Raw genomic sequence first — 26,185 nt, 5'->3', positions numbered from 1 at the left:
GGAAGGAAATTTGTGGCTCCTCTCAGATTCCAGAACTTTCTGACACAGAAATGTGAGGAACATGTGTTTTTTTAGCCAAATTTTGAGGTTTGCAAAGGATTCTGGGTAACAGAACCTGGTCCGAGCTCCGCAAGTCACCCCTCCTTGGATTCCCCTAGGTCTCTAGTTTTCAGAAATGCACAGGTTTGGTAGGTTTCCCTAGGTGCCGGCTGAGCTACAGGCCAAAATCTACAGGTAGGCACTTCGCAAAAAACACCTCTGTTGTCTTCCAAAAATGTGGATGTGTCCACGTTGCGCTTTGGGGCGTTTCCTGTCGCGGGCGCTAGGCCTACCCACACAAGTGAGGTATCATTTTTATCGGGAGACTTGGGGGAACGCTGGGTGAAAGGAAATTTTTGGCTCCTCTCAGATTCCAGAACTTTCTGCCACAGAAATGTGAGGAACATGTGTTTTTTTAGCCAAATTTTGAGGTTTGCAAAGGATTCTGGGTAACAGAACCTGGTCCGAGCCCCGCAAGTCACCCCTCCTTGGATTCCCCTAGGTCTCTAGTTTTCAGAAATGCACAGGTTTGGTAGGTTTCCCTAGGTGCCGGCTGAGCTAGAGGCCAAAATCTACAGGTAGGCACTTCGCAAAAAACACCTCTGTTTTCTTCCAAAAATTTGGATGTGTCCACGTTGCGCTTTGGGGCGTTTCCTGTCGCGGGCGCTAGGCCTACCCACACAAGTGACGTATCATTTTTATCGGGAGACTTGGGGGAACATAGATTAGCAAAACAAGTGTTATTGCCCCTTGTCTTTCTCTACATTTTTTCCTTCCAAATATAGGAGAGTGTGTAAAAAAGACATCTATTTGAGAAAAGTCCTGTAATTCACATGCTTGTATGGTCACCCCGGAATTCAGAGATGTGCAAATAACCACTGCTCCTCAACACCTTATCTTGTGCCCTTTTTGGAAATACAAAGGTTTTCTTGATGGCAATTTTTTACTCTTTATATTTCAGCAAATGAATTGCTGTATACCCGGTATAGAATGAAAACGCACGTCAGGGTGCAGCTCATTTATTGGCTCTGGGTTCCTCAGGTTCTTGATGAACCTACAAGCCCTATATATCCCCGCAACCAGAGGAGTCCAGCAGACGTAACGGTATATTGCTTTCGATAATCTGACATTGCAGGGAAAAGTTACAGAGTAAAACGTAGAGAAACATTTATGGTTTTTTCACCTAAATTTCAATATTTTTCTTTTTCAGTTGTTATTTTCTGTAGGAAACCCTTGTAGGATCTACACAAATGACCCCTTGCTGAATTCAGAATGTTGTCTACATTTCAGAAATGTTTAGGTTTCTGGGATCCAGCATTGGTTTCATGCCCATTTCTGTCACTGACTGGAAGGAGGCTGAAAGCACAAAAAATTGCAAAAATGGGGTATGTCCCAGAAAAATGCCAAAATTGTGTTGAAAAATTGGGTTTTCTGATTCAAGTCTGCCTGTTCCTGAAAGCTGGGAAGCTGCTGAGTTTAGCACCGCAAACCCTTTGTTGATGCCATTTTCAGGGGAAAAACCACAAGCCTTCTTCTGCAGCCACTTTTTCCAATTTTTTTGAAAAAAACAACTTTTCCCGGTATTTTGGCAAATTTCTTGGCCTGTTTCAGGGGAACCCACAAAGTCTGGGTACCTCCAGAATCCCTAGGATGTTGGAAAAAAAGGACGCAAATTTGGCTTGGTTAGCTTATGTGGACAAAAAGTTATGCGGGCCTAAGCGCGAACTGCCCCAAATAGGCAAAAAAAGGCCTGGCACAGGAGGGGGAAAAGGCCTGGCAGCGAAGGAGTTAATGCAAGTGACTAATCCTGCGAAAGACGTGAATAAGAACATACTCCACACAAGAACTGTGGAAGACAAAATGTAGTTAAAGTCATAAAGGCAGTGAAAAGCATGGGAAAAGCATTACCGTGGCAGTGGGACAAAATGTGTCCGAAGACAACAGACAATATAAACATGAAAACCACCTGCCCCAAAGGTGTGATGGAACTCATGTTTGAGTGCCACTGAGCTATAGCTATTTGCCGTAAAAAACATGAGATCATCCAAACAGCCCTGTAAAAGCATAGATAAAGAGGAAAACCAAGAACACGTTTAAGAAGAAGAAGCACTGAACAATGCTGTTATGAGATGTGACGAAGATCACAACAACTATTGGTCAACAATCGTCGCAAGAAAAAACAGCCAGAATGCGTTGACACCTCTGGGACATCAGAAAGTAGAATGAACATAGGATTAAAGAAAAACTAATAGTCAATTTAACAACAAAGGAAAATAGATATAGTTAGATATCGGCCAAGACAAAGCCGACAGTACCATGGTGTCATAAAAATGCATGAGGATCAAGCCAAGCACTCAGCAAGACAGATTAAGGAAAGTGTGGAGGACAGCAGAAAGAAAGTAAAAGAAAAGTAAAGAAAGGCTATAAAACATGTAAACCAATGATAACTGACTGAGAAGTCCTCATCAGGTTGCTGATAACAAAAAGCTTAAACGGCAGTAGGTTCCTTGAGAAACCTGGCTGAACTACATAACAAAAGGAGTTGCAATCTATAAGAAAGCAACAATTGCTCAGTATAGGAAATAACGACCTTAGGGGAAATAGAGTAATCGGCTCGGCGTCGACTGGCACCACTGACATTGACTGATTGAACTCTAGCATCACAGGTGGGAACTCTGAAGGGCTCTGCACCGGAGCTGGTATGGATCAGAGTACGAATCCAGAGGGACTATGTGAAGCCGAGGGCGAAACAGCCAGTGTGGAGTCAGGTAGGATCCCTCTCACGTCCATGGGTCTAGGAAGCATGCCATGGAGAGGTTGGGGCCCGAAGATCACATGAAGAGAACTGTAATAACCCTGCATCTAGGCCAGAGTCGCCCCAGCTCCAGGGAAAGCAGGAAGGCGCTGGGTGAACTCAAGCGATGACGACTCAACCCCGGATCGGGAGAGGGCTTGTAAATGCCAGACTTACCTGGCTAAGTCAGATGCCCCAATTTAGATCGCTTGCGCTTCGCAGTCTGCTCCTTCAATCTCAAGGGTGACATAAGATCTCAAGAACAACTTCTGGAACAAACACACAACCACTCCCTTGCACTGAAGCAAGACTGATGCCAGTGCAGGGCCTCCACCAGACGTGCTGCCAAAATCTTCATATGTCGTTCCAGCCAAGTCTTTGAACGAAGGCGACACTGACGCAGCATTCCTCATAGTCACGGTGTTCCCTGAGGCACCACATAAAAAAAGTATGAGGGTCTGTTGCCAACATCTGCTTGCCACAGGACCCACAAGCTTTAAACCCAGAAGAAATCGTCTGGTGGACAAAATGAATACGGAGATGCAGGACACCCTCTACCAATACACAGAGGTACTGCTGGAAAACGTTTCCGAATCCAGTCTGGCACCTGGGGAATCTGCAGCTAGATGTCCTTATTATATTTGTTGTTTTTAAAAGTGCTGCTAGAGGAGAAAAGGTTCACAATGGCAAGCAGGGGCCTAAACCCACTCAAGTCAATCTTAACAACGTACAACAAATTAGAAGGTTTAAAAAGTAATTTGTTGCTATCTTTTGGGTGCAAGGTGAACAGGGTAAACATATCAGGGAGCTCTAATGGATGCAATCAAGAAGCATTTACAAGAGTTTGGCACAAAGTGTGTGTAACCCAACAAGGAAGCTCTCCATTTCAAATTATTGCACAGTTATTACATGAAATTGAAAAACGAAGTTGTTTAACAGAATTCTGGATAATGGTCAGCTGTCACCTTAATAACATACACAGTACCATTTCCTAAATGTGAAAAAATATTGCCATGAAGGCATGGGATGGACTAGGTTTTGAATTGCTATTGGATTTTCTACTTCTGACCTTTTATATTTGTATTGCAAACATGGGCATTTAAAGATTGAAAACTTGCCGCACTGTAAAATGGAAAGCTGGATCTCCCAAATAAAAGAGACGAAATACCGAAGTAAAGGGAAATGGTCGCTATGAAATAGTGAGTTCCTGGAAAAAGACACAAAGTGCTTCTTGAACAAGGCCTGCTTTTGCTTAAATTCCAAACAAAATGAGTTTGTTTTCACCGGTGAAGTTTTGTAAACTCCCCAATTTTCACTCTTTGCAAAGTGTCCTGAAGTACCTTCTGCTTCATCCAACAGGAAGTTTTCGGTATTTTGTGCAATAATTTACTAGCTTTCTAATCAAACCAACCCATAATGTAAAATATTTGCAGTCACACTGTACAAATTTGTCTTTTTGAACCAATTGTAACAAGTTATGATGTTCACACTAATACGGCAAAGTATAAAAACGTAAAATTCACTGCATGGAAAAGTTTTACATAGAACTTTGTGAAGGCTGCAAAAAGAAATGCTTACGCTTATAGATTAACTTCTGGGCTGACCATTCTTTAGCACTAAGGAGAAGGTAAGGGCCATACGCAAGGTTTGGGGGATGGTCCACCAGTAAGCCTGGGGAGGTGGAAGGCCTTCTATTCTACTTATAGATCCTGCACCTTAAGATCGGCCTCTCTGTGCTGTAACGGAAGCCATCACCACAGCTGCTCCTTTTACAACATTGAAGTTTATTGAGCAGGCTTCAGTTTAAAGTCATCCAATAAGAAATGGGCAAGGAAAAAATGGCAGAATGGCTATCACTATCACCCAGAGGTCCTGTAGCGAAAGAAATCTTTGCGGTAGGGGTTAGCACTGGTGGGGTTAGTGAGGGCTCCACTGCCAGTAACCCAGTGATTTCCCCAACTCTAAATAGAGTGGGACAACTGAGGGTTTGGTTGGGCACTAAGAGCAGCATCGTACAGTGTTCCCCTTGCTCCATCAAACCCTCAACTAGCACAAGAAAGTGAGGATCTGGATGACAGCATAGATGGAAATCTTGCAATTGTTTTATGAACTGAGATTTGAGAACCATGCTGCTCAGTGTCAGCTGTGAACTAATCCTATTTTTTTCGCAGGGAAAGTCTCTTCATGTCGATGAAAATTGTATTTTTCTGTGCAGGCCCAAAACTTCATCCAGGGAGAGTTAAATGGTTGGTGAGATAAAAGGATGCAGGCGAAAAATGAAAGAACCTGGAACAAAAACAAGCATTTGCAATGCAATAGGTCTCGCATTTGCTTGAGTCAGAGCTAGTGACGCTGTAAATACATAACTGGACATTTGTAACACAAATTGGTCAACCTTGCCACATAATTTGGTCTTTTCCTGCCATGTAATTCCAGTGGCCCTGAATATAACTAAAGCACTTCTGTTTACCTTCTTCCTCCTTCTGCTACCAAAAATTAAAATGGAACCATTTAGAATCCTAATTTAAATCTGCCATGCTAATTCCAATAGAATACCACAGCTGGCTGGCTAACACAATTCCCAAAACAAGACAGTCACTGAAGATTAAAGAAAGAAACTAGAAGGGTCACCCAAACAAGAGTGTTCAAACAGTCACTGTAATACGGATGTTAAGTTGGCCGAATCATGGTAATAAGTGTAATAATAAGGAGAGATTAACAAACATATACAAATATCATAAAAACCCAACAAAAACCTTTATCAGAATTAAATGTTTGGCATTAGATTGTAATGCTCAGAACAACCCCTAGAGGACACCACAATGAAAATAGCATTTGTAAGAAACATGGTCATGTTACAATATAGTTAGCCCCTAGAGGGCATAACCACATGAAAAGAAAATACATGAAAGTATTGCAGTGTAACCATATATTTAGCCCTTAGAGGGTGTAGTGCATTACACATTTTCAGGGTTAGCAGGCTTATTGCAATAATATTACAAATAAAACCCTTAAAGCAAACTACTCTCAGCTGGAAAACAAAAGTTTCAGCCATGAGAGAGGTTAAAAAGACACTGAATGGAGGGAGTGATTACTATTTTGGGGTCCCCACTGATCTAGTGTGGCGACCCAGAGATGATCTAGACAGAAAAAGCAGGTTGTGGGAATCTTTTGAAGATGGTCCCATTGTCCTAGGACCACCACAGGCTGAGTTATGAGCAAAAATGTTTAGTAAAAGAAGAACAAGTTATCTTTGGTAACGCATTATCTGGTAGAGACTCACATTTCTCAAGTGTGCTCCCTTCGAGCCCTTACACAACTGTCCCCTCTGGCTGCTAACCATCAAGAGAGCCTTTTTAGTGGCAATATCATCTGCTGGGAGGCTGAATGAGATGCAGGCTCTTTCATCTAAGCCACCGTATCTCACTATGTTCCCAGACATGGTGGTTCTCAGAACACATGCCTCTTTCCTTCTCAAAGTGGTGACCCCATTTCATCTGGATCACAATATCAACCTGCCCACCTTCTTTGCTCCACCGCATCCCTGTAAGGAAGAGGAGCGACTCCACTGACTAGACCCAAAAAGAGCGTTGTCGTTCTACCCTGACCGCACAAAAGAGTGGGTGGATGACCAACGCTTTGTGGGGTACGTGGGAGCAAAGAAGGGTCGGGCAGTGCAGAAACAAACCATTTCGTGCTGGGTCGTTCTTTGCATTAAGTACCGCTACGCACTGGCCAAGAAGCACACTCCTGAGGGCTCATTCTACTAGAGGGAAAGTTGCGACCACTGCGCTAGCATGGGGGTGTTCCAGTCCTGGATATCTGTCAGGCAGCAACGTGGGCATCCTTGCACACGTTTGCAAAGCACTACTGCCTGGACAATCAGGTCCGCAAAGGCAAATACTTTGCCTGTTCTGTCCTACAGGATTTTCTAGTGTAAGAAGATCTATCCGCAGCCCACCGCCAGGAGGTTACGGCTTGGGTATTTATTCAAAGGTAAGGAAATCTGCAGCTAGAAGTCTCTATCAGATGAACAAGTTATTTACCCTCGGTAACACATTGGGGGTGATTCTGACCCCGGCGGTCACGGACCGCCGGGGCCAGGGTCGGCGGGAGCACCGCCAACAGGCTGGCGGTGCCCCGCAGGGCATTCTGACCGCGGCGGTTTGGCCGCGGTCAGAAAGGGAAAACCGGCGGTCTCCCGCCGGTTTTCCGCTGCCCTATTGAATCCTCCATGGCGGCGCAGCTTGCTGCGCCGCCATGGGGATTCTGACACCCCATACCGCCATCCTGTTCCTGGCGGTTCTCCCGCCAGGAACAGGATGGCGGTATGGGGTGTCGCAGGGCCCCTGGGGGCCCCTGCAGTGCCCATGCCAGTGGCATGGGCACTGCAGGGGCCCCCGTAAGAGGGCCCCAAAAAGAATTTCAGTGTCTGCTTTGCAGACACTGAAATTCGCGACGGGTGCAACTGCACCCGTCGCACCTTCCCACTCCGCCGGCTCAATTCTGAGCCGGCGTCCTCGTGTGAAGGGTTTTTTGCACTGGGCTGGCGGGCGGCCTTTTGGCGGTCGCCCGCCAGCCCAGTGCAAAAGCCAAAATACCCTCAGCGGTCTTTCGACCGCGGAGCGGTATTTTGGAGGGGGGAAGTCTGGCGGGCGGCCTCCGCCGTCCGCCAGACTCAGAATGACCCCCATTATCTGGTAGAGACTCTAGCTGCAGATTCCATATCCATGCCCATGTCTCCCCGCTCTGTGGATATGTCCAATAGGGTACGGGATTGTCTCTTTCAGGGCACTAGTTTTTTGCTCAGATGAACTGTTAGTTCTTTACATGGCTCTGTGCTTCTGGCGTGGAAGTTCGTGGGAGAAAGAACTGAAGTACGCGTGCTGGGGTGGTGCCTTTATAGGCGACTGTGACCTCACATGACGCCACATGGATCCGAACACCACCACCCGACGGCCACCCGACAGCGCGCACAGGGTACTGCTCAGCAAAAATTCTTAACTCTAAGCTGACAGCAGGAAATTCTAAGTGAAGGATTCTGCAGCCAGAAGTCTTTATCAGATTGCCCTGCAAAGCATTATGTGACGATCAAGTGCAGCAAATATTGTAGTATGTTAACTGTAATGCTCAGAACAGCCCCTAGAGGACACCACAATAAAAATATAATTTGTAAGAAACATGATCATGTAACCATGTAACCATATAAATACCCCCTACAGAGCATAACCGCATGAAAATAGAATGGCACAAAGTAATGTACTGCAACCATATGTTTAGCCCTTTGAGGGTGTAGTGCCTTATACATTTTCAGACCTAGCAGGCCTACTGTAATACTAAAGTTCTTAGAACACAAACTACTCCAAGCTGTAAAACAAAAGTTCCAGCCTTAAAAGAGCTTAAAAAAGGACTGAAAGGTGGGAGGGGTTATTAGTTTGGGGTCCCACTAACCTAGTGTGGGAACCCAGAGATGACCTAAACAGAAAGAATGCATCATACCAAACGTTATGGTGATGGTCCCATTGTCCTAGGACCACCACAGGCTGAGTTATGGGCAGAAATGTTTTGAAAAAGAATGCTTGCAAAGCATTATGGGGCGACTTTTCCAAAGTGCAGTGAATATTGTAGTATTGGCTCTCCCACTGTGCCGAGAAAGCGGTGTTTCAGATTTCAGCTTTTTTTTTTAGTAAAGCATTTATCATTTATAAGTGTTTTTGTGAAAGCTACGGAGCGTGAAGGGGAGAGCCAAAAGAAACGACTCTGATTAGGTAACAATGTGACCATCGCTCCAGTACCGCCGATGGAGTTTGCGATGTTGGCGCTGTAAGGGCCATGGCTGCCATGGAGCACGAGGGGAGAGACAGGCGACTTTTCTCGAGTGCAGTGAATATTGTAGTATCAGCTCTCCTGCTGTGCCGGGAGAGACGCTTTACAGATTTCTGTTTTCTTAGTAAAGCATTTATCAATTATAAGTGTTTTTGTGAAAGCTATGGAGTGAGAGGAGGAGAGCTGAAAGAAATTACTCTGATTAGGTAACAGTGTGAACAATGTGACCAGTGCTACAATACCGCCGATGGAATTTGCGCCGTGAGTGCTGTTAGGGCCATGGCTGCAGGGAACATGAAGGGAAGAGACAAAAGAAAAAAAATAGTTCACCCAAGCTGAAGTATATCGGCAATCGTGCAATTATCCATGTAACAGAGTTAGTCTGCAAGGCGGTAACAAAATTGCCCCAAGGAGGGACAAACGTGAAGCAATTACCAACGACATCAAGGGATTTCTGAAATGCAAGCCCACAAACAAGTGAAAGTGATGGGCGTGAGGTGGTTATATACCCACAATAACTAAACTGCTTAAAGCGTTTGCACACTCGACCTAAAAAAGTACAGGGTCTGAGTACCTAGCTTGAGGCATATTAAAACTATTGATTAAAGATCCTGCTAAACACAGTGATGCAAGGTCCCCAAAATGTGAACAAGTACTCAAGACACCATAAATGATAAATAAACCCAATAAAATGGAATAAGATGGCCTGTAAATGCACTGCAGCTGAAAATAATGTATACTGTTATAATATTGTCAAATGCCTAAACCAAAGGGGGCATAATCAGTCAAAACCTTCACAGACACCCCTTCAGCAAAATCTTCTCATCGGTCACTAAAAGGGATATGGTACAATATACATTCAAGGAGTAAGAGAAACCTTGCTCTGCACTGATTTCTGTTATATTATGGCAGAATACTGTATCAATGTATGAGAGAATGCTTTATAAATTTCAGCAGTTGGGCATCAGGGGGAGGAAACATCACAGCCAGAAAATTTATTCTGAACCAGCTTCCGCAATTGTATTCAAATGTTGGGACCACTTTCTAGCAAGGTGCGCTGAACAACCTTTAGCAAAAAGTACTGCTTTGAGTGATTAGCACCCTTGCGTGTTTGTTTTTATACATAAACCTGCCTCTTGCAGTACATAAGTCACCCCTGACCACAAAATCTTCATACATACACAACAAATTGGCTCCCCACAAATATATCTGATATTAATGCAGTACTTCTGTATTTCTCCCCTATGTTTAATTCCAGCGTGATAGGCTGATGTTTAGATGTCTCAGAAGCTTCAGATGTCTCAGAAGCTTGAAAGCTATCAATGGATTTTTTTTTTGTAGATAGCCATGTATCAGCAACGCAATCCTGTCAACGACTATAAAACCGAGGTTTAGTTTACCTGCACAATCATAGCAGGTTGATCCTACCTCACAAATTCTTCCCACACAGCAGGCATGCTATACGTTCTGTGCTTACTGAGGCAGTTCACATACACAAAGTTTGATGTTTACCATGTTTTGTCATTTGATATCATCCACTGCAGAACACACTAGTACTAGGGGATAGACCCCCAGTCTGTGTCAGTGGTGCATACAGATTATAAACTTTCTTCCCGTGCTCTCAGGCAAGTTCAGTCATCACGTGCTACAAGCTACATACAGAGTCTGGTTGCAAAGTTGGCAAACAGCAAACACTGTGGGGAATCATAAAAGCAGGTGAGAATGGATATTTCTATAGAATCGAGTGTATTGGGGGGTACTGAGAATGATAATCAACCTAGACCAACAACCCATAAAGAGGTTACACTATTGAAGTTAATGTAGTACAGATGTTTGAGCACCTTGCATGTGTGGATGTAATGGCTCGAAAGAGCTTCAGCACAGACCTTTACACCGCAAGACATAAGATTTAACAGCTGTGTCTGAATGAGTCTGGGGAAGGACCATATGTCTGAGCTGCAGATGGTGACATCCTGTCACTACAAGAAGGGCTCAAGTGACTACTACACACAGAACAGAATGAAGAGGTCGATAATGAAGATCTCAAAAGAAGGTCACACCAGAATATTGTCTGGACTGTGAGCCTAACATAAGGGATTACGACTGTGGTTGTGGACACTTTTGAAGATAACACATGTATTTGTAGTGCTTAATAAACAACCATCTAAATGGTATAGTTAGAAATAGGGAACATTAATGATGACAACTGGTGCAAACAAACTCTGTACAACTTTAAATGAAAACTGAAGACATACAGCTAAGGGGTGCAATCGTTATGAGAAATTTAAAACTGGTAAAGTGAAAAAAACGTGGGAACAAGGAGAAAATGGAGCAACAAGGAGTTGCTCCCCAGCAACTTTGGCATCAAACAGGTGAAATACAGCATTCAAATTGTAAAACTCGACAATAGAGTATTTGGGTCGGAAGCATTCCGTAAACTATTATGTCTTTAATATTTACAGTGTGGATAACCTAGCAAGACAAAAGAGAGGCATACACACGCAGAAGACTGTCAGGATTGCAGCATCTTCAGTCACTTCATAAGTATCTCTGAAATAACAGCGTATCTTCTTTTTGAATAGAAAAACATAATTGCAATATCTTAAATTTTAAACATATTAACAAAATTAATATCATTTATAATCAAAATGTTGTGGAATGTAAAGTACAACTCTATTTTTATTCTATACAGTTCATGAAAGAAAACTAGAAAGTAAGAGATTAGCTTTTGGTCCTGTCCTTCAATATTCTATCCTATGACCTCCTTTAGAATGTTTCACTTGCATGTTTTGTGATCATTTGAAAGGCACTGCACAACATCAGTATGTGTGTGCATTCCTGGAGTAAATGCTCTCAAGCCCCGCATCCATATTTCAGCCTGTTTTTGATACATAGCATTTAACTTCATTATTGTGATAAATTATTACATCTTCGGCTGCTGACTGAACAAATGATACTATCCAAATATATTTGCCATGAAAAGCATGAAAAAGTCTAAGACCAATGCTCATCATTTTGCTCAGAATGTGACATAAAGGGATACCAATAAGAATAACTATTACCAAAATTGGAGACTAGAGGACTGAAGTACACTAAGAATAGTTTGTGTCTCAGGATTATGGCATGCTGAAGAAAAAATATCTTGATACACAATGCTTCTCTGTAGTGATGCATTAAAAATAGTTTTCTTTCACAAACTATCAAGACATCTCTTTAGGGACCATCCAGAGCAACAATGTATGGGTGGCCCACCAGAGTAAACCAACTGCCACAGTCAGGTTTAGCCATTCACAGGTGCGTACAGTCCTTTTCAATATAACAGTACTCCATTTAACTGGAAATTAGGCACAAGTCAGCAGGTCCCTCCGGATACACAGGATACTATGAAATCCACAGTTTCAAGGAACAAGGAGGTCATGGCAGTGAGCCAACTTTCCACAAGTTGACCTAGGCTCAATATTCCTAGTCCATATAGACAAATTCAGTCAGGAGGCTCTCTAAGGAAACCGTCTTGGCACAATTACTTTACAGTAAGATAATTCAAGGGGGTCACCAGACAATTCTACTATGTCCTCCACGTGTCCATGCAGTGTTCTTCGTTATCCACTGCTACTTCAATTTTTGAAATGGTAAAAAGGCATTGCACTTGACATCTTTTTGCTTTTAAGTAAAAAAACTCCTTTGTTACAGGATTATCAAATCTTGTCAATGACAAATAATTCCTACACTTGGAACTGCCTTCTTATAGAACTTGAGTGCAACTTAAGTCGTGTGAGATTTACTTTCCAAGTATCTAAACCCACAGAGGGTTCTAGGTATGGCAGGTGATTCCTACGATGAGAACAACTGATCAAAACCTTATTTTTCTTCCAGAGGGCACAGATATTCTCTGTGACTGTGTGACTGAAACTAACCAGCACTCTTGTATTTCCATGTAGAAGTTCCAGGCAGGTCTTCATATGCTGTATAACACATCCGAGCCGGGTCGGGAGCAAGATGGTGTCCATGTAGTTGATGGCTGCCAAGCCCTGCCCACAACAGACGCCGGCAGTCACGGAGCAGCAGCTGGTGTAGACGCGATGGAGAATTAACACGTGTCTGATTTTTTCCTCGCTTTTTCCCCTTTTTTTGATGTAGCGGTGAGCCTCTGGATGAGCGCCCCCCCCCCCTCCTCCCTTCCCGAGGAATATATTGTCACTACCGGACGCAGCATGCACAGAAAGCAAAGAAACAATGGGAGCAGACTAGCGCTTTCCTTTTGCCCTGACCTCTCCGCTGCGTCGGAGCGAGGCGTGGACCTCGGTGGGCAGTGGAGAAGTGTTGGGAGAGACGCCGGCAGTAATGGAGTCGCAGCATGCAACGTTGAATCAAGATCTGGGGCCCCTTCCCTCCTGCTTTCATCTGCAGCGCCGTGTCTGGCTGCTTTATGGGTCCTGGAGCGTGGCCCTTCCTGTACGGCACAGTGGATCGAGGTGAATTGAGGTGCTGTATCTGCCGTATTTGCCAATTTGACACTTTTGAGAGCGGTAAGGTGTTTATCTATTGGATGGTGTAAGGCCTTAAGGGTGAATACATCGTGAATATATACAGGACTTGATCCAGGACAAGATTAACTGGATATGTATGGCCAGGCTTTTTTGAAGATAGTGAACTCTCATCTTACAAGTACTTTTAGATTGACTGTGTGGAGTACGGAATTTTGGTTAACGAGATTTGGCGAATTTTGCAACATATTTCCCTGCAATTTTAGAATAATTATGGCACCAAAAAATAGTCGAAACCTTGGTGAGAAAGGGGAGGGAGCCCGAGCTATGCGGATTAAGAAACCTAACGGGGAATTTATCCCCGGAAGTAGACGTCCTGCTTCAACAACAGGGAAATTGAGTGGGAAATTCTCAGCAGGGGCAATTAAGGATGTCAAGAGCAGTATTTCCCCATCACCTTCCCCAGTGGAAGATAAGACACAACCCACGATTACGTGCTATTTGAAGGGGGGCCCACAAGAAAATAACCCTGAGCATATTGTGCCCCTCCTAGCAGACACCCAATAAGAGTAAAAGAAAATCACGTGGTGGCCAGCGGGGAGAAGGTGTATTCTGAAAGTGCAAGAGAAATATTCAATGAAAATCACTCTCCCCTAATTATGATGCAAGGCCCTGTAGTTCCTGAAGTCGAATTGTTAAACTTCGAGGGCGGCAAGGATCATCCAGAACTGTTAAACAATAAGGAAATCTATACGCCCCTTGTTAAAAATATGCAACCAGGCTTTGTTGAGCAAGAATCTTATGACACTTTTCAAGTCAGCCAAGGGGAAGCCGCCAGCTTGCTGGCGGGTGATGTGGGGGACCCAAGTCATATGGCCCAAATTAATGAGGCAGGAGTTGAAGAGGTTGGGACAAGGAAGAAAGCACCTGACTGGTCAAAAGATAGAGGCGATAAATTCTATTCTTTGACTGAGGATTCAGACACCACCAACAGTGACCAAAACTCGAGTGGAACAGGAGCTAGTATATCCTCTGAATCAGGAAGCATATCATCAACTGCGGAGTCCACTGTGCGACAGCAACGACGAGAACATAAGGGTTTAAATTTGCGGGCTTCCATGCACAGAGCAGAAAGACACTTAAATGGGACTATTCAGGAACCAATCTGACCAGTACAGCGGAGGTGCATATCTCTGAGGCTCAGGCCAAAGCTGACAAGGGGGCTGATGTTCGGGTTTGCAGCCCGGACCTCAGTATTGGTACCAGGAATACAGATTCAGAAATGCTACAGTCTATATATGACTCGATCAAGGAGCTGCAAACCTAGACAAGGGTGGAGAGCTGTTGGACGAGGATGGCTACAAAACACCTGCAAGGAACTGTTCGCAAGGTGGTGAAGTCATGTATAGAAATTGAAGAGAAACTACGTACAATGGAGGAGAGAACAATGGCGGTGGAGGCAGACATTGAGGCTCTGAGAGAACAAAGCGCAGCACATGGTGGACAATTGATTGATATTATGTGGAAACTGGAAGATCAGGAGAATAGGCAGAGGAGGAATAATCTACGGTTTTTAGGCATTGGAGAAGGGGCGGAGGGCAATGACATCAGGGCATACATGCTTAAAATGCTGCGAGATGCTTTCCCATAGCTTACCAACTGGGACTTGGAGACTGAGGTCCAAAGGGCACAGATTTCCAGCAGTACGACGAGAGGGTGGTCGCAAAGGGGAATCTAAACATCCTAGAGCTATATTTTGTTTATTTTGGTAACTATCTGTTGAGACAGGCCATTTTTTAAAAAGCCTGCCCAGATGCCCCACGCTGTGTGGAGGGGATCACTTTCTTTACTCAACCTGACTACTGCCATGTCACTGTAGAGCGAAGATGGAGGCTACGACAGCTGATCAAACCTTTTCAGGACAAAGGTGGAGAGGCGTACTTGCACCCGCTCGCTTAAAGACAGTGGTCAATGGTAAAGTTAGACTGTTAATTCAGAGGTTCAGGCAAAAGAATATTTACTGGCGCTCAAAGCGGCATAATGAATAAGAAGCAAGGTCTTTGACGTCTGGAGGGAATGCTGATTAATAAAAGTTGGGGGGTTTTTGAAGGAGAAAAGTCGGGCAGTCTGGGGTGGGTCTGCGGTCTGCACCTGGGTGACACCAACATTCAGGCCAATACTGGTCTGATTGCTTCAAAGGGGGGGGGGGAATAGGGGTGGGGGAGGGAGTGCTCAACGAGGAGTGTGGTGGGAGTGGGAAGGAAGGGGGTTAAGAGGTGGGATGTGGAGTGGATGGGGAGGAGGGGAGGGGTGAGGCTGGGAAGGGCAGGGGTGGGGGGATGGGGAGGGGGCAAGGTGCCATCGGGGGGAGTAAAAGAAAAACTTTGTAACCAAGGAAATGCAATCGAAGATATGATCAGCAGGTACAAACTGCCTTGTTGGTAGGAGCATTTGCTATAAAAATGGAAACAAAGGGGCGGAGATGGAGAACAAAGTATCATTGTGTAAGTTGCAAACTGATTATTGATAATGGTGATTTAGACATGCCAAATCAATTGGAGTTATCTATATGTCGGTACTCCGGATAGCATCTGTAAATATATGTGGATTAAATAATCCCCGCAAGAGGAGGAAAACGACAGGGGACCTGAGGATGTTAAAAGCTGACATTTATTGTTTGCAAGAAGTACAAGTTACTTACCTTTGGTAACGAAATATCTGGTAGAGAGATATTCTAGTTGCTCCTTACCTTAGAATTTTCCCCCAGGCGTCAGACTGGATCCAGAGATTTATTTCTTCGAGCAATACCCTTGCGCGTCGGTAGGTGACGTCGGTCGACTCCGCAGGCGTCGTAGTTGCCGTGATGACGTCGGAGTAGTACATAGATGCCGCCCTCGCGCTGTGACGTCCGTTTCTTTTAACGACTTTCCACACCAGAGCGCAGAGCCGCTAAGAACACTGATATTGGTGCGCAGAGCTAAGGACCTGAAAGGGGGAATCCCTGTCCCTAGAAATCAGTTCGCAAGCTGGGAGGATGGGTGGGCGGTAAGGAGGTTGCTTTTTCGCCAAAGCATAGCACATTTTGATGCAAAGAAGCACCCATCGAGAGATGGTACGTTTCTGCACCACCTTCCCTTTCTTCGCCAACAAAGAGTTGATCGTCCACCCGGAAGTCTTTAGTACGATTGAGATAGAACGCCAACGCTCTTTTTGGGTCCAGACGGTGGAGTCTCTCCTCCTCATGGGAAGGATGTGGGGGTGCGTAGAAGGTAGGCAAAGTGATGGACTGGCCTACATGAAACGGTGCAATCACCTTAGGAAGGAAGGAAGCTCTAGTGCGTAACACCACTTTGTCGGGGTGCACGGACAAGTACGGAGGCTTTGAAGAAAGGGCCTGAAGCTCACTCACCCTGCGAGCAGAGGTGATGGCGATAAGAAAGACAGTTTTGAATGTGAGGAGCCGTAAGGGACAATTATGCATAGGCTCAAAGGGAGTACACATCAAGAAAGTAAGCACAAGATTAAGAAATAAGTGGGTCAGCCCTTTTAAGAACCTACTCACAAGAGGAGATTTAAAGAGTGAGGGCTGATGAGGAAGCCTAATAAAGGCAGAAATGGCAGACAGATACCCCTTAAGGGTGCCCTTCTTGAGAACTCTGGGCAGAAGAGGGATAGGCGGGAAGACGTAAAGGAGCCGTCTCCGAGTGAGTGCCACCTTGGAAACTCCAACGCGCAAAATAGCTTACATTGCGCGTTCTCTGCGGAGACGAACAGATCTAACCAAGGCTCTCCCCACTTGAGAAAGAGACTTGCGCCACCTCCGGATGGAGACGCCATTCATTATCGACAGTGCGTCGGCGGCTGAGTTTGTCTGCTCTGGCGTTGAGAGAGCCCGCCAGATGTTGAACCATCAAGGTAATGCCCTGATGTTACAGCCATGTCCAGAGGCGTAGTGCCTCCTGACATAGGGTCCAGGACCCTACCCCGCCTTGTTTGTTAGAGTACCACATGGCGGTAGTGTTGTCCATGAACTCCTGCACCACTTTCCCTTTGAGAGAGGGAAGGAATGCTTTCAACGCAAGTCTGATCGCTTGGAGCTCCAGCATGTTTATGTGGAGTCCCGACTCCGCCGGAGATCAGAGGCCTCTGATCTCCGCCTCTCCCATGTGGCCGCCCCAACCCAGAAGCGACGCATCTGCCACTATTAAGAGATCTGGTTGGGGAAGGGAGAGGGATCTGCTATTGACCCAATTGGGATTCAAAAGCTAGTACTGCAGGTCTTTCGCAGTCCCCTCCGAGATCTGGACCATGTCGGAGAGATTGCCCTGATGCTGCGCCCACTGGAACTTTAAGTCCCACTGCAGAGCCCACATTTGCCACCTGGCATGTGTTACTTGCAGGATGCAGGAGGCCAAGAGTCCCAGTATCCTCAGAGTCTGTCTCACCGAAACCCAAGACCAAGGCTGAAAGATCGGAATCATAGCCTGAATGTCTTGGACTCGCTTTTGGGGAGGATAAGCCCGAAACCGCACTGTGTCCAGAACTGCCCCGATGAAAGGGAGCGTCTGAGAGGGAGTCAGGTGTGACTTCGGCATGTTGATAGTGAACCCCAGCTGGTGCAGGAGGTTCGCCGTAGTCTGGAGGTGTGAGACCACTGTCTGGGGCAAAGGCGCCTTCAAAAGCCAGTCGTCTAGTTAGGGGAAGACTGAGACACCTAACCTGCGCAGATGAGCTGCAACCACCGCCATCACTTTCGTGAACACCCGAGGGGCACTGGTAAGGCCGAAAGGGAGCACGGTAAACTGAAAGTGCTCGTGACCTACCACGAATCGTAGGTAACGTCTGTGGGCAGGCAGGATGGGGTTGCGGAAATAAGCGACCTGCAAGTCTAACGCTACCATCCAGTCTTCTGGGTCTAAGGCAGACAGAACCTGAGCCAGGGTGAGCATTTTGAACTTCTCCTTCTTGAGGAAGTAGTTCAGGTCCCGAAGATCTAGGATAGGGCGCAAGCCTTTGTCCTTCTTTGGTATCAGAAAGTAGCGGGAATAACAACCACGACCTACTTCTGGCACAGGGACCGTTTCTATAGCTCCCTTGGCCAAGAGAGCCGTGACTTCCTGGGGGAGAAGCTCCAAATGATCCTCCGAAAGGGGATGGAAGGATGATGGCATGTGTGGTGGTGCGGATTCGAAAGAGAGTAGCCCTTCCAAATTATTTGCAAAACCCACCCGTCCGTGGTGATATGTTCCCAGTGGGGCAGATGATGGTGGATTCCGCCTCCTACTGGGTGGGAGTGAGGGGACGGACTAGGAAGGTTTGGAGGCTGCTGCGGGGGCAGAGGTGGACTGGACAGACCTCTGGTTCCCTGTCCCACGACCACGTGGGATTCCGCGCCCCCGGCCACGCATAGGCTGTCAAGCGTGCATGGCCCAGTGGCTGGGTTGAGGATGCAACAGGGCGCCCCTTCCGTGGCCACGAAAGGGACGAAAAGCGGACTCTGGGGGGCGTGTGGCGGCAGAAAGGCCAAAGGACCGAGCCATAGCCCTGGACTACTTAAACCTTTCCAAGGCCGAGTCCGCTTTGTCTCCAAAGAGACGGGTGCCATTAAAGGGCATGTCCATGAGTGACTGTTGGACCTCCCCCGAAAAACCAGAAGTACGTAACCAGGCGTGGCGCCTCAAGGCCACTGTCGTGCCAACCGATCTGCCCAGCGAGTTGGTCGTATCCAGCCCACAACGGATGGTGAACTTTGCCGCGTCTCTCCCGTCTTTGACTGCTTGGGAGACAATAGCACGGGCCTCCTCCGGTATCTGCGGCAGGACTTGCACAACCGTATCCCACAGGGAGTGGGAATAATGGCCCAAAAGGCATGCGGTGTTCACGGACCGCAGCGCGAGGCTGGAGGAAGAAAACAACTTCTTGCCAAACTGTTCCAGCCTTTTGGATTCCCTATCTGGGGGTGCGGAAGGGAACGCGCCAGAAGAAGAGTACGCCTGGATAACAAGACTCTCAGGTGTAGGATATTAGGACAGGAACTTCGGGTCGTCCGGCGCAAGCCGATGGCGGCGTGTGATCGTCCTGTTCACAGGAGCCCCTGTGTTGGGTTTGGACCACGTACCCAAAGGGACGTCAGTGAGGGCTTCATTAAATGGAAGAAGGGGTTCAGAAGTAGAAGCCCCAGGCTGAAGCACCTCCGTCAGGAGGTTAGACCTGACTTCGACAGAAGGTAGTTCAAGGCCAAGGACCTCAGCCGCCCTACTAACCACCATACCATAGGTAGCTCCCTCCGCCGTAGCCAAGGTAGGAGGAGACAGCATGCCAGAGTCAGGAGAACTATCAAGACCACTGGTTTCGCCCAAGTCCTGTGCCCAGTCCATAGTAGGGTCTTCCTGGTATTCATAAGGGTCCAGGGACCCCTCCAATTCCTCCCCATATTCGTACCCATAGGAAAATGGGTCAGAATCCGACATCGGGCGAATAGGGCCCACCGAAGCCGATGGCGTCGGCCGACGGCGCTCCGACTCCGAGTTGTCGGGGATGAGAATGGGGTCGACATCGATAGTGGGCACTACCGAAGTCAAGAGTGTCGCTGAAGGACCCGCGCGCGGGGAAGGTCTCGACTGCGACCGGCGTCGGGGTGGATCCGCGCACGGATCCGGAGGCGACCTCGGTTGCCGAAGCCGCTGGCGCGGAACCCGAAGGCCAAGCCCCTTGGGCCTGACGGTGCCGTATCGGGGTCGGCACGCCCAAAGATGAGGCCCATGGCCTCGTAAAACTCTGAGTTGGGCAGGGGTCGCTCCGGCTCCGGGATACTCGGGAAAGCGTGGAGCAGACCCAGACGTAGATTCCGAGGACAGAGGCCTACTTTGTTGATGCTCATCCCGCGTCTGCCGAGCGACGGGGTGAAGTCGGAGAGCGATGGGACTTCTTTGACTTCTTCTTTTTCTTACCGTGTCCCGACGATTTCGATGATGACGAGTGGTGGTGGCTCCGCGACCGATCTCGAGACCTTCCTCTCGAGCGAGATTGGGACTTACGCGGAGTCAAGTGCCGGGCCGCCATCAGCTTTAGGGACCGCTCCCTCAAAGCCTTCGGATGCATTGCCCAGCACTAGGAGCACGACTTCGGGTTGTGGTCGCACTCGAGGCACCACAGACAGACACAATGAGGGTCCGTCACTGACATCATGCGGTGACAGTCCTCGCAGGGCTTGAACCCAGTCTTTGGGGACATCCTCGACGCACCAAGTTCGCACCAAAAAAGTCGACAAAACTGTCGAATTCGGCCAAAAAATAGCCGAGGGTAGGTCTCTCTCAGATCAGAGTGTGGCGTGGAAAGAAAAGAACTGACGTCACTGCGCGAGGGCAGCGTCTATGTACTACTCCCGACGTCATCACGGCGACCACTACACCTGCGGAGTCGACAGACGCCACCTACTGACGCTCGAGGGTATTTCTCGAAGAAAAAATCTCCAGATCCAGTCTGACGCCTGCGGTAAAATTCTAAGGTAAGGAATCTGCAACTAGAAGTCTCTATCAGATACGCATATAGAAAAGACAGATAGAAATCTGTTGGAGACTTTGGGTTTGCGTCTGTTAGGGTATACTGAGCAAATGTCTAAAACAAAGGGGGTTGCTATCCTGACAACTAATACCAAGTGTGTTGTCACTCGGAGGAAAGTGGATCCGATTGGGAGATGGGTGCTTATTGAGTGTTTATTGGGTAATGTTAGATTCACGCTATGCTCGTTATATGGCTCAGTGGATGATGATCCGTCCTTATTTGATTTCATATCTGCAGAATTAGCAGTATGGCCCGCCCCGTACATCGTATGTGGTGATTTGAATTTTAATGGGTCATGGGATGGAACGCAGAACCTAAGAGATATTAGGAAGGAAAGATACCCGGGGCGTAAGCCTAGAGTCTTTCAGGCCTTCAAGAATATGCAAAGGGAAACCGGATTGATAGACGTATGGCCAATTCTGAAAAGGTCAAACCCGGGATACACATATTTCTCTGCTCCTCATCGGAAGTTTGCACAACTAGATTATTTTCTTGTTTCATCCATATTTTTAGATGAATTGGAGATTAAGTTGTACCCCTGTTTTATGGCAGATCATAATCCATTCGTGCTGGAGGTTAAGATAAAAGACTGGCAGAGATTTAGGAAGGGCTGGACATTCGAGAGAGCTCTGCTGAATGATCCCCTGTATATAAAGTATATGAGCATGCGGTTGAAGGAATTTCTGGATTTTAATATGGGAACCGCCCCAACAGAGATAGTGTGGGACACATTGAAGGCTGTGATAAGGGGAGAAACTATTGGGTTCAGCGTAAGGCGACAAAAACAAGCAGCAGCCCAGCTTCAGGTACTCATGGGAAAATTACAGGCAGCAGAAGACCAACTTATCGGGGTGATCAAGAATGATGTAGGGGTCAAGCACACTTAATACCAGGTGGCGATAACTAAAATGTTAATAGATAAATATTAAACAGAAAGGGCAGCTGAAAAATATCTAACAAGGCGAATAGAATGCTATGAATTTAGTGAGAAAGCAGCGCATATTTTAGCAATGCGGACCCGTCAAAGGGCTTCTTTAGGCTCAGTCTTGAAAGTACAGAACAAGGCAGGGTTGATAGTTACCGGACCCGATACAATCAGGGAAGCCTTCCGGGAGTATTAGGCAGAATTATATAGTGCTGCTAATATTGGTCAGGAGCATACTGACAGTAGCTGGCTGAGTGAGACTTTGGGTGGTCGGATTACCATAGAGGATCAAACAACATTAGGTTACAATGGAAGAGTTGGCGGAAGTGCTTGAAGAGCTTCCGAATGGGAAGGCTGTAGGGCCGGATGGCATTCCTTTAGAGTTATACAAACATTTTAAGAATATGCTTTTACCAGTGTTGTTGAAAGTGGTGATTCAAGTACAGCAAGGGGGTAATCCCCCACCGTCTTGGGGCTCTGCTAATATAGTAGTGTTTTTAAAGAAAGGCAAGGATCCGCTTAGTTTAAGTTCGTACCGTCCAATCACCCTTATAAATAGTGATGCGAAAGTTTATTCTAAAATATTTGCGACTCGGCTGTCTGTTTGTATTGGTAAGTTGGTTAGCCATAATCAGCATGGGTTTGTCCCAGGTAAGGACACAACTGATCATATTAGAAGGGTGATAGCGTTGTTTGATGCTACACATATAGCAGAAGAGCCCATGGCTATGATTCTGCTGGATGCTGAGAAAGCATTCGACAGAGTCAATTGGGAATATTTGTGGGAAACCTTGCGGGTATATGGTTTAGGGGGAAGATTTATCACAGCTGTCAAAGCCCTGTATAAACATCCAAGTGCTAGAATACAGATAGGCGGAGACTATTCAAATGAGTTCAGGATTGAGCGGGGTACACGGAAAGGATGTCCGTGTTCACCCCTATTTTTCTCATTGTATTTAGATCCCTTTCTGCGCTTCCTGGAAGTAAATGTTAGTGTTCAGCCAGTTGTCCTCTATGGATGGGGCACAACATTTTTGGCTTACGCAGACCATGTTGCAGTTATTACCGCCAACCCGGATTTGGCCCTCAAGGAAATCGAGAGGGCTGCAGAAAGCTTTGGGGAAGTCTCTGGCTATCTTCTTAATAAAGATAAGACTCAGATAGTTTTAAATGAATATTGCAGCTCGTCGGACGCATGAAGGGTAGACCACGCAGTTTATTTAGGGATTGATATTCGACCTCAGGTAGAGCAGATCATCCGGATTAACCTTCAGCCTATTGTGAATAATGCTAGATATAATCTTGGTAGATGGAATAATCTACATATGACAATTGTGGGGCGGTGCAATATGATAAAGATGATAGCTTCTCCCTAAGGTGTTATATCTATTCCGGGCTATTCCATTAGAATTCGAGAAATCTTGGTTTAGTATACTGGATCAACTCATAATGCAGTTCGTTTGGTCATATGGCAAGATTCGTAGAGCTAGCAAATACATGACACTACCAAGGGAAAAGGGCGGGTGGTCTCTTCCTAACTTTAAACTGTACCAGATGACAGCTGCAATGCAGTATACGCAACCTTTGTTTAAAAACAGACGCCTGGTAAGTGATGGGGAGTACGTCCCTAATATTTATGAGGTATTAATATGCCCTGACACAAATGGAGCTTTGCTTACATTCTTGGAGCCCAGCTACTTCAAGAAGGTTCGGTTTAAAGTTCTAAATGCTGCTTTTAAATGCTGGGGTCCTTGGCGGAAGAGAATCGGGCTCAGTAGATATAATTACTATACTTTGATCATGAATAATACTCTCCTCCCCGAGATTTTTAGAGATAATATCATGGCAAGCTGGAATCAACAGGGTATAAGAAAGATTAGGTGATTTTATTGAGGGATCTACAATCACTACATTTGAGAATCTTCATGGGAAATTTGGTCTAGCCCAAAGGGGCTTTTTTAAATACCTACAAGTAAGGGATTTTATCTGTCAGAAAACTGGTGGGGCAGCAGGCTTTGCAAAGAACCCTTTGCTAGAGATGATGATCTCCTGTGATAAGATCACAATAAGGTCAATATATGCTAGATTGACTGACGATTTACCTGAGGATTTGGCTAAGCATAGTAAAAAGTGGTGTGAAAAGTTGAATGTGGAAGAGATGGATTTTTATTAATCCCTTGGGACAATTTTTGGCTTGTATATTTACGCCAGGGAAATTAGTGAAGTGGGGTCGGGTAGAGGCGGTGCACTGCCCAAGATGTCAGCTACATGGCGCGGATGTAATCCATATGTTTGCCACCTGTACAAAGTTGGCGAATTTGCGGGAGAAAGTTGAGCAGTTTATTAAAGATGTTGCTAGACTAGAAATTGAATTAACACCTGGGGTTGTGATACTTGGGGTTTCGGAGTTAATTGAGCCAACTGTCTTTGAGTTTATCTTTGTAATTGTGTCAGTATATCGACTGTGTATTTCCTCTGCATGGCTGGATCAACAACCCCCCTACATATCAAAGTTGGCTAAACCGCCTCCTTGAAATATACCAGTTGGAACAGTCACTGTATGATCGAAAAGAGAAGAGAGGGAGACGTAAGGGGCAAGACATATGGGGAGTATTGGGTGAATGGTTAGCTAACAGGAAATGATTGTATAGTGGCACTGTAGAGTAGGGTGAATGCTTCTTTGCACATTGTGATATATTATGACTGTCTAATTTGATGAACTGTGTTTGTATCTTCTTGGGTACTGAGAATAAAAAGATTTAAAAAAAAAAAAAACACATCCGAGCCGGAGTACTAATCCTTTCATAACTCAACCCATGTTCATGTATTTTGCAAGAAAGGGACAGCATTGCATTAGGCAAATCAGCACAAACTATTTAGTCTTACCCTTGAACTCCAACTGGTTTAAATGAAAAATATTTGAATTAAAACTGGAATGCAAGTATGTGTGCTTTAGGAAAACTGCACTTCAATATTGAATATTACATGACAAGCTGCTACAATAAAAATGGAAGCCTATTTAAGTAATTGTTAATTGTCCGAGCTATGAGCTACCCAGCAGGAAGCAGACTGTTTAATTTATGATAAATTAAATCACATAGACATATGTCAGAACTAAGCAAATAATTCATTTTGATTCCTAGCCCCACAACAGTGCAAATGCGTAACTTGGTTGGTGCTATTAGTTCATTTAATTTGTCACATACCTTGGCACATGCCACAAGCTGGGAAGTGGACAATGCACACTGTGTGGCAGCAGCAATGACCCTGTTCTGCAGTACTGTATCTTCTGCCACCTGAGCTACATTCTTAGCCTTCAGCACTAGCATGGCAGCAGCGTTAGCAACAGCTTTGGCTAAATTCATCAGCACATCCTGGAACAAGGAGCGATAAAAATAACTTCACACATCATTCCTCAGGGAAAAGGAAGATTACAATATCAACTGAAATCACTCATTTACCATGCTGAACGCTTCCAAAAGACACATTATGAACAAAACATATTAATATGTTATGCATAGTAATAACAAACAATATGCTAGGACATATGAATCTATTTTTTACTGTTCAGAATGGCAATAATAACACAATTACACTTGACACATTTGTTATTTTATTCAGGAATAAATATGCTTTAATCCGACTAGTTAACAGTAACCAACAGGGTTACTTTCCTCTGACATGTATTGCTATTTTAAATGGGCATCAGTATAAATAGTGTTATATTCACAAAGCTTAAAAATTGCACTAATGCAAAAAGATGTTAAGGTTGATGGAGCACATTATTCAGCATGTGGGTCCGTACCCAATCTTCTAATTCACTATGTCGTTCAGCTCGATGAAGGTGACATTTGTCATTCATCTCTCTTTTAAAAAAGGCCTTTCACTGAAAAACTGCAGTACAGCTAGAAATGGTCAATCTCCATAATTGCTGCTTCAATATAAACAGTCATAACTCCTAAATCATAAGGTCAATTCTTCAGTAACTTCTCACTGTTTTATACTAAAGAATAAGCTGATTATTACGCCGTCTCCTTTTTGGTAAATTTAAATATCAAATTCAACATGCAGCACACCTTATATGCATTTTTTAGGTTAGGGCTACCTTAAATAACTAAAATTCCATCATCCACCATTTTCCATATATTTATTATATATATGTATATATGTATATATATATATATTCCTTTACACCATGTTTACATAATAATATATAGGAGAAGGCAGAAGCCCATTAACAGCATCAGATTTCATTATCAGGTAAGGAAGCAAAGAAGAACTATTCAACTATACCTTATGAACTATAATCACATTGTAATATTAGCTAAATTCAGCACACCCTACAAATACAATAAATATCCAATGATATTTCTACCACTAAACATGTTTATACAGCCTCTTAAGGCCACATGGACATAAGTAATATTTTCCAAGTCTAAACTGCAAAGGTGTCAGAACAGATGATTAGATGTTAGTTTGAGCCAGCATCCTATAGAACCTAGAAGTTTGTAATGAAAAAATATCTGTTTCATGCTACTTTAAGATTTAGACCTT

At 45.3% G+C, this 26,185-nt stretch overlaps 1 protein-coding gene across 6 annotated transcripts in view; it reads right to left on the bottom strand.

Annotated features, from left to right (window-relative positions):
* The window catches only part of TLN2 (talin 2), a 1,094,076-nt gene that overhangs the window by 356,092 nt on the left and 711,799 nt on the right, over nucleotides 1-26,185 (bottom strand). For all 6 annotated transcript variants that reach the window (XM_069221982.1, XM_069221985.1, XM_069221980.1 and 3 more), the window contains one exon: nucleotides 24,838-25,005. In XM_069221982.1, coding sequence (XP_069078083.1) covers nucleotides 24,838-25,005 — 168 coding nt within the window. The remainder of the gene's footprint in view (nucleotides 1-24,837; nucleotides 25,006-26,185) is intronic.

This window comes from Pleurodeles waltl, chromosome 3_1 (genome assembly GCF_031143425.1).
Source record: "Pleurodeles waltl isolate 20211129_DDA chromosome 3_1, aPleWal1.hap1.20221129, whole genome shotgun sequence".
Lineage (NCBI taxonomy): Eukaryota > Metazoa > Chordata > Amphibia > Caudata > Salamandridae > Pleurodeles > Pleurodeles waltl.
Note: the sequence above shows the minus strand (reverse complement) of the source record. Positions and strands in the feature narration are given on the sequence as shown.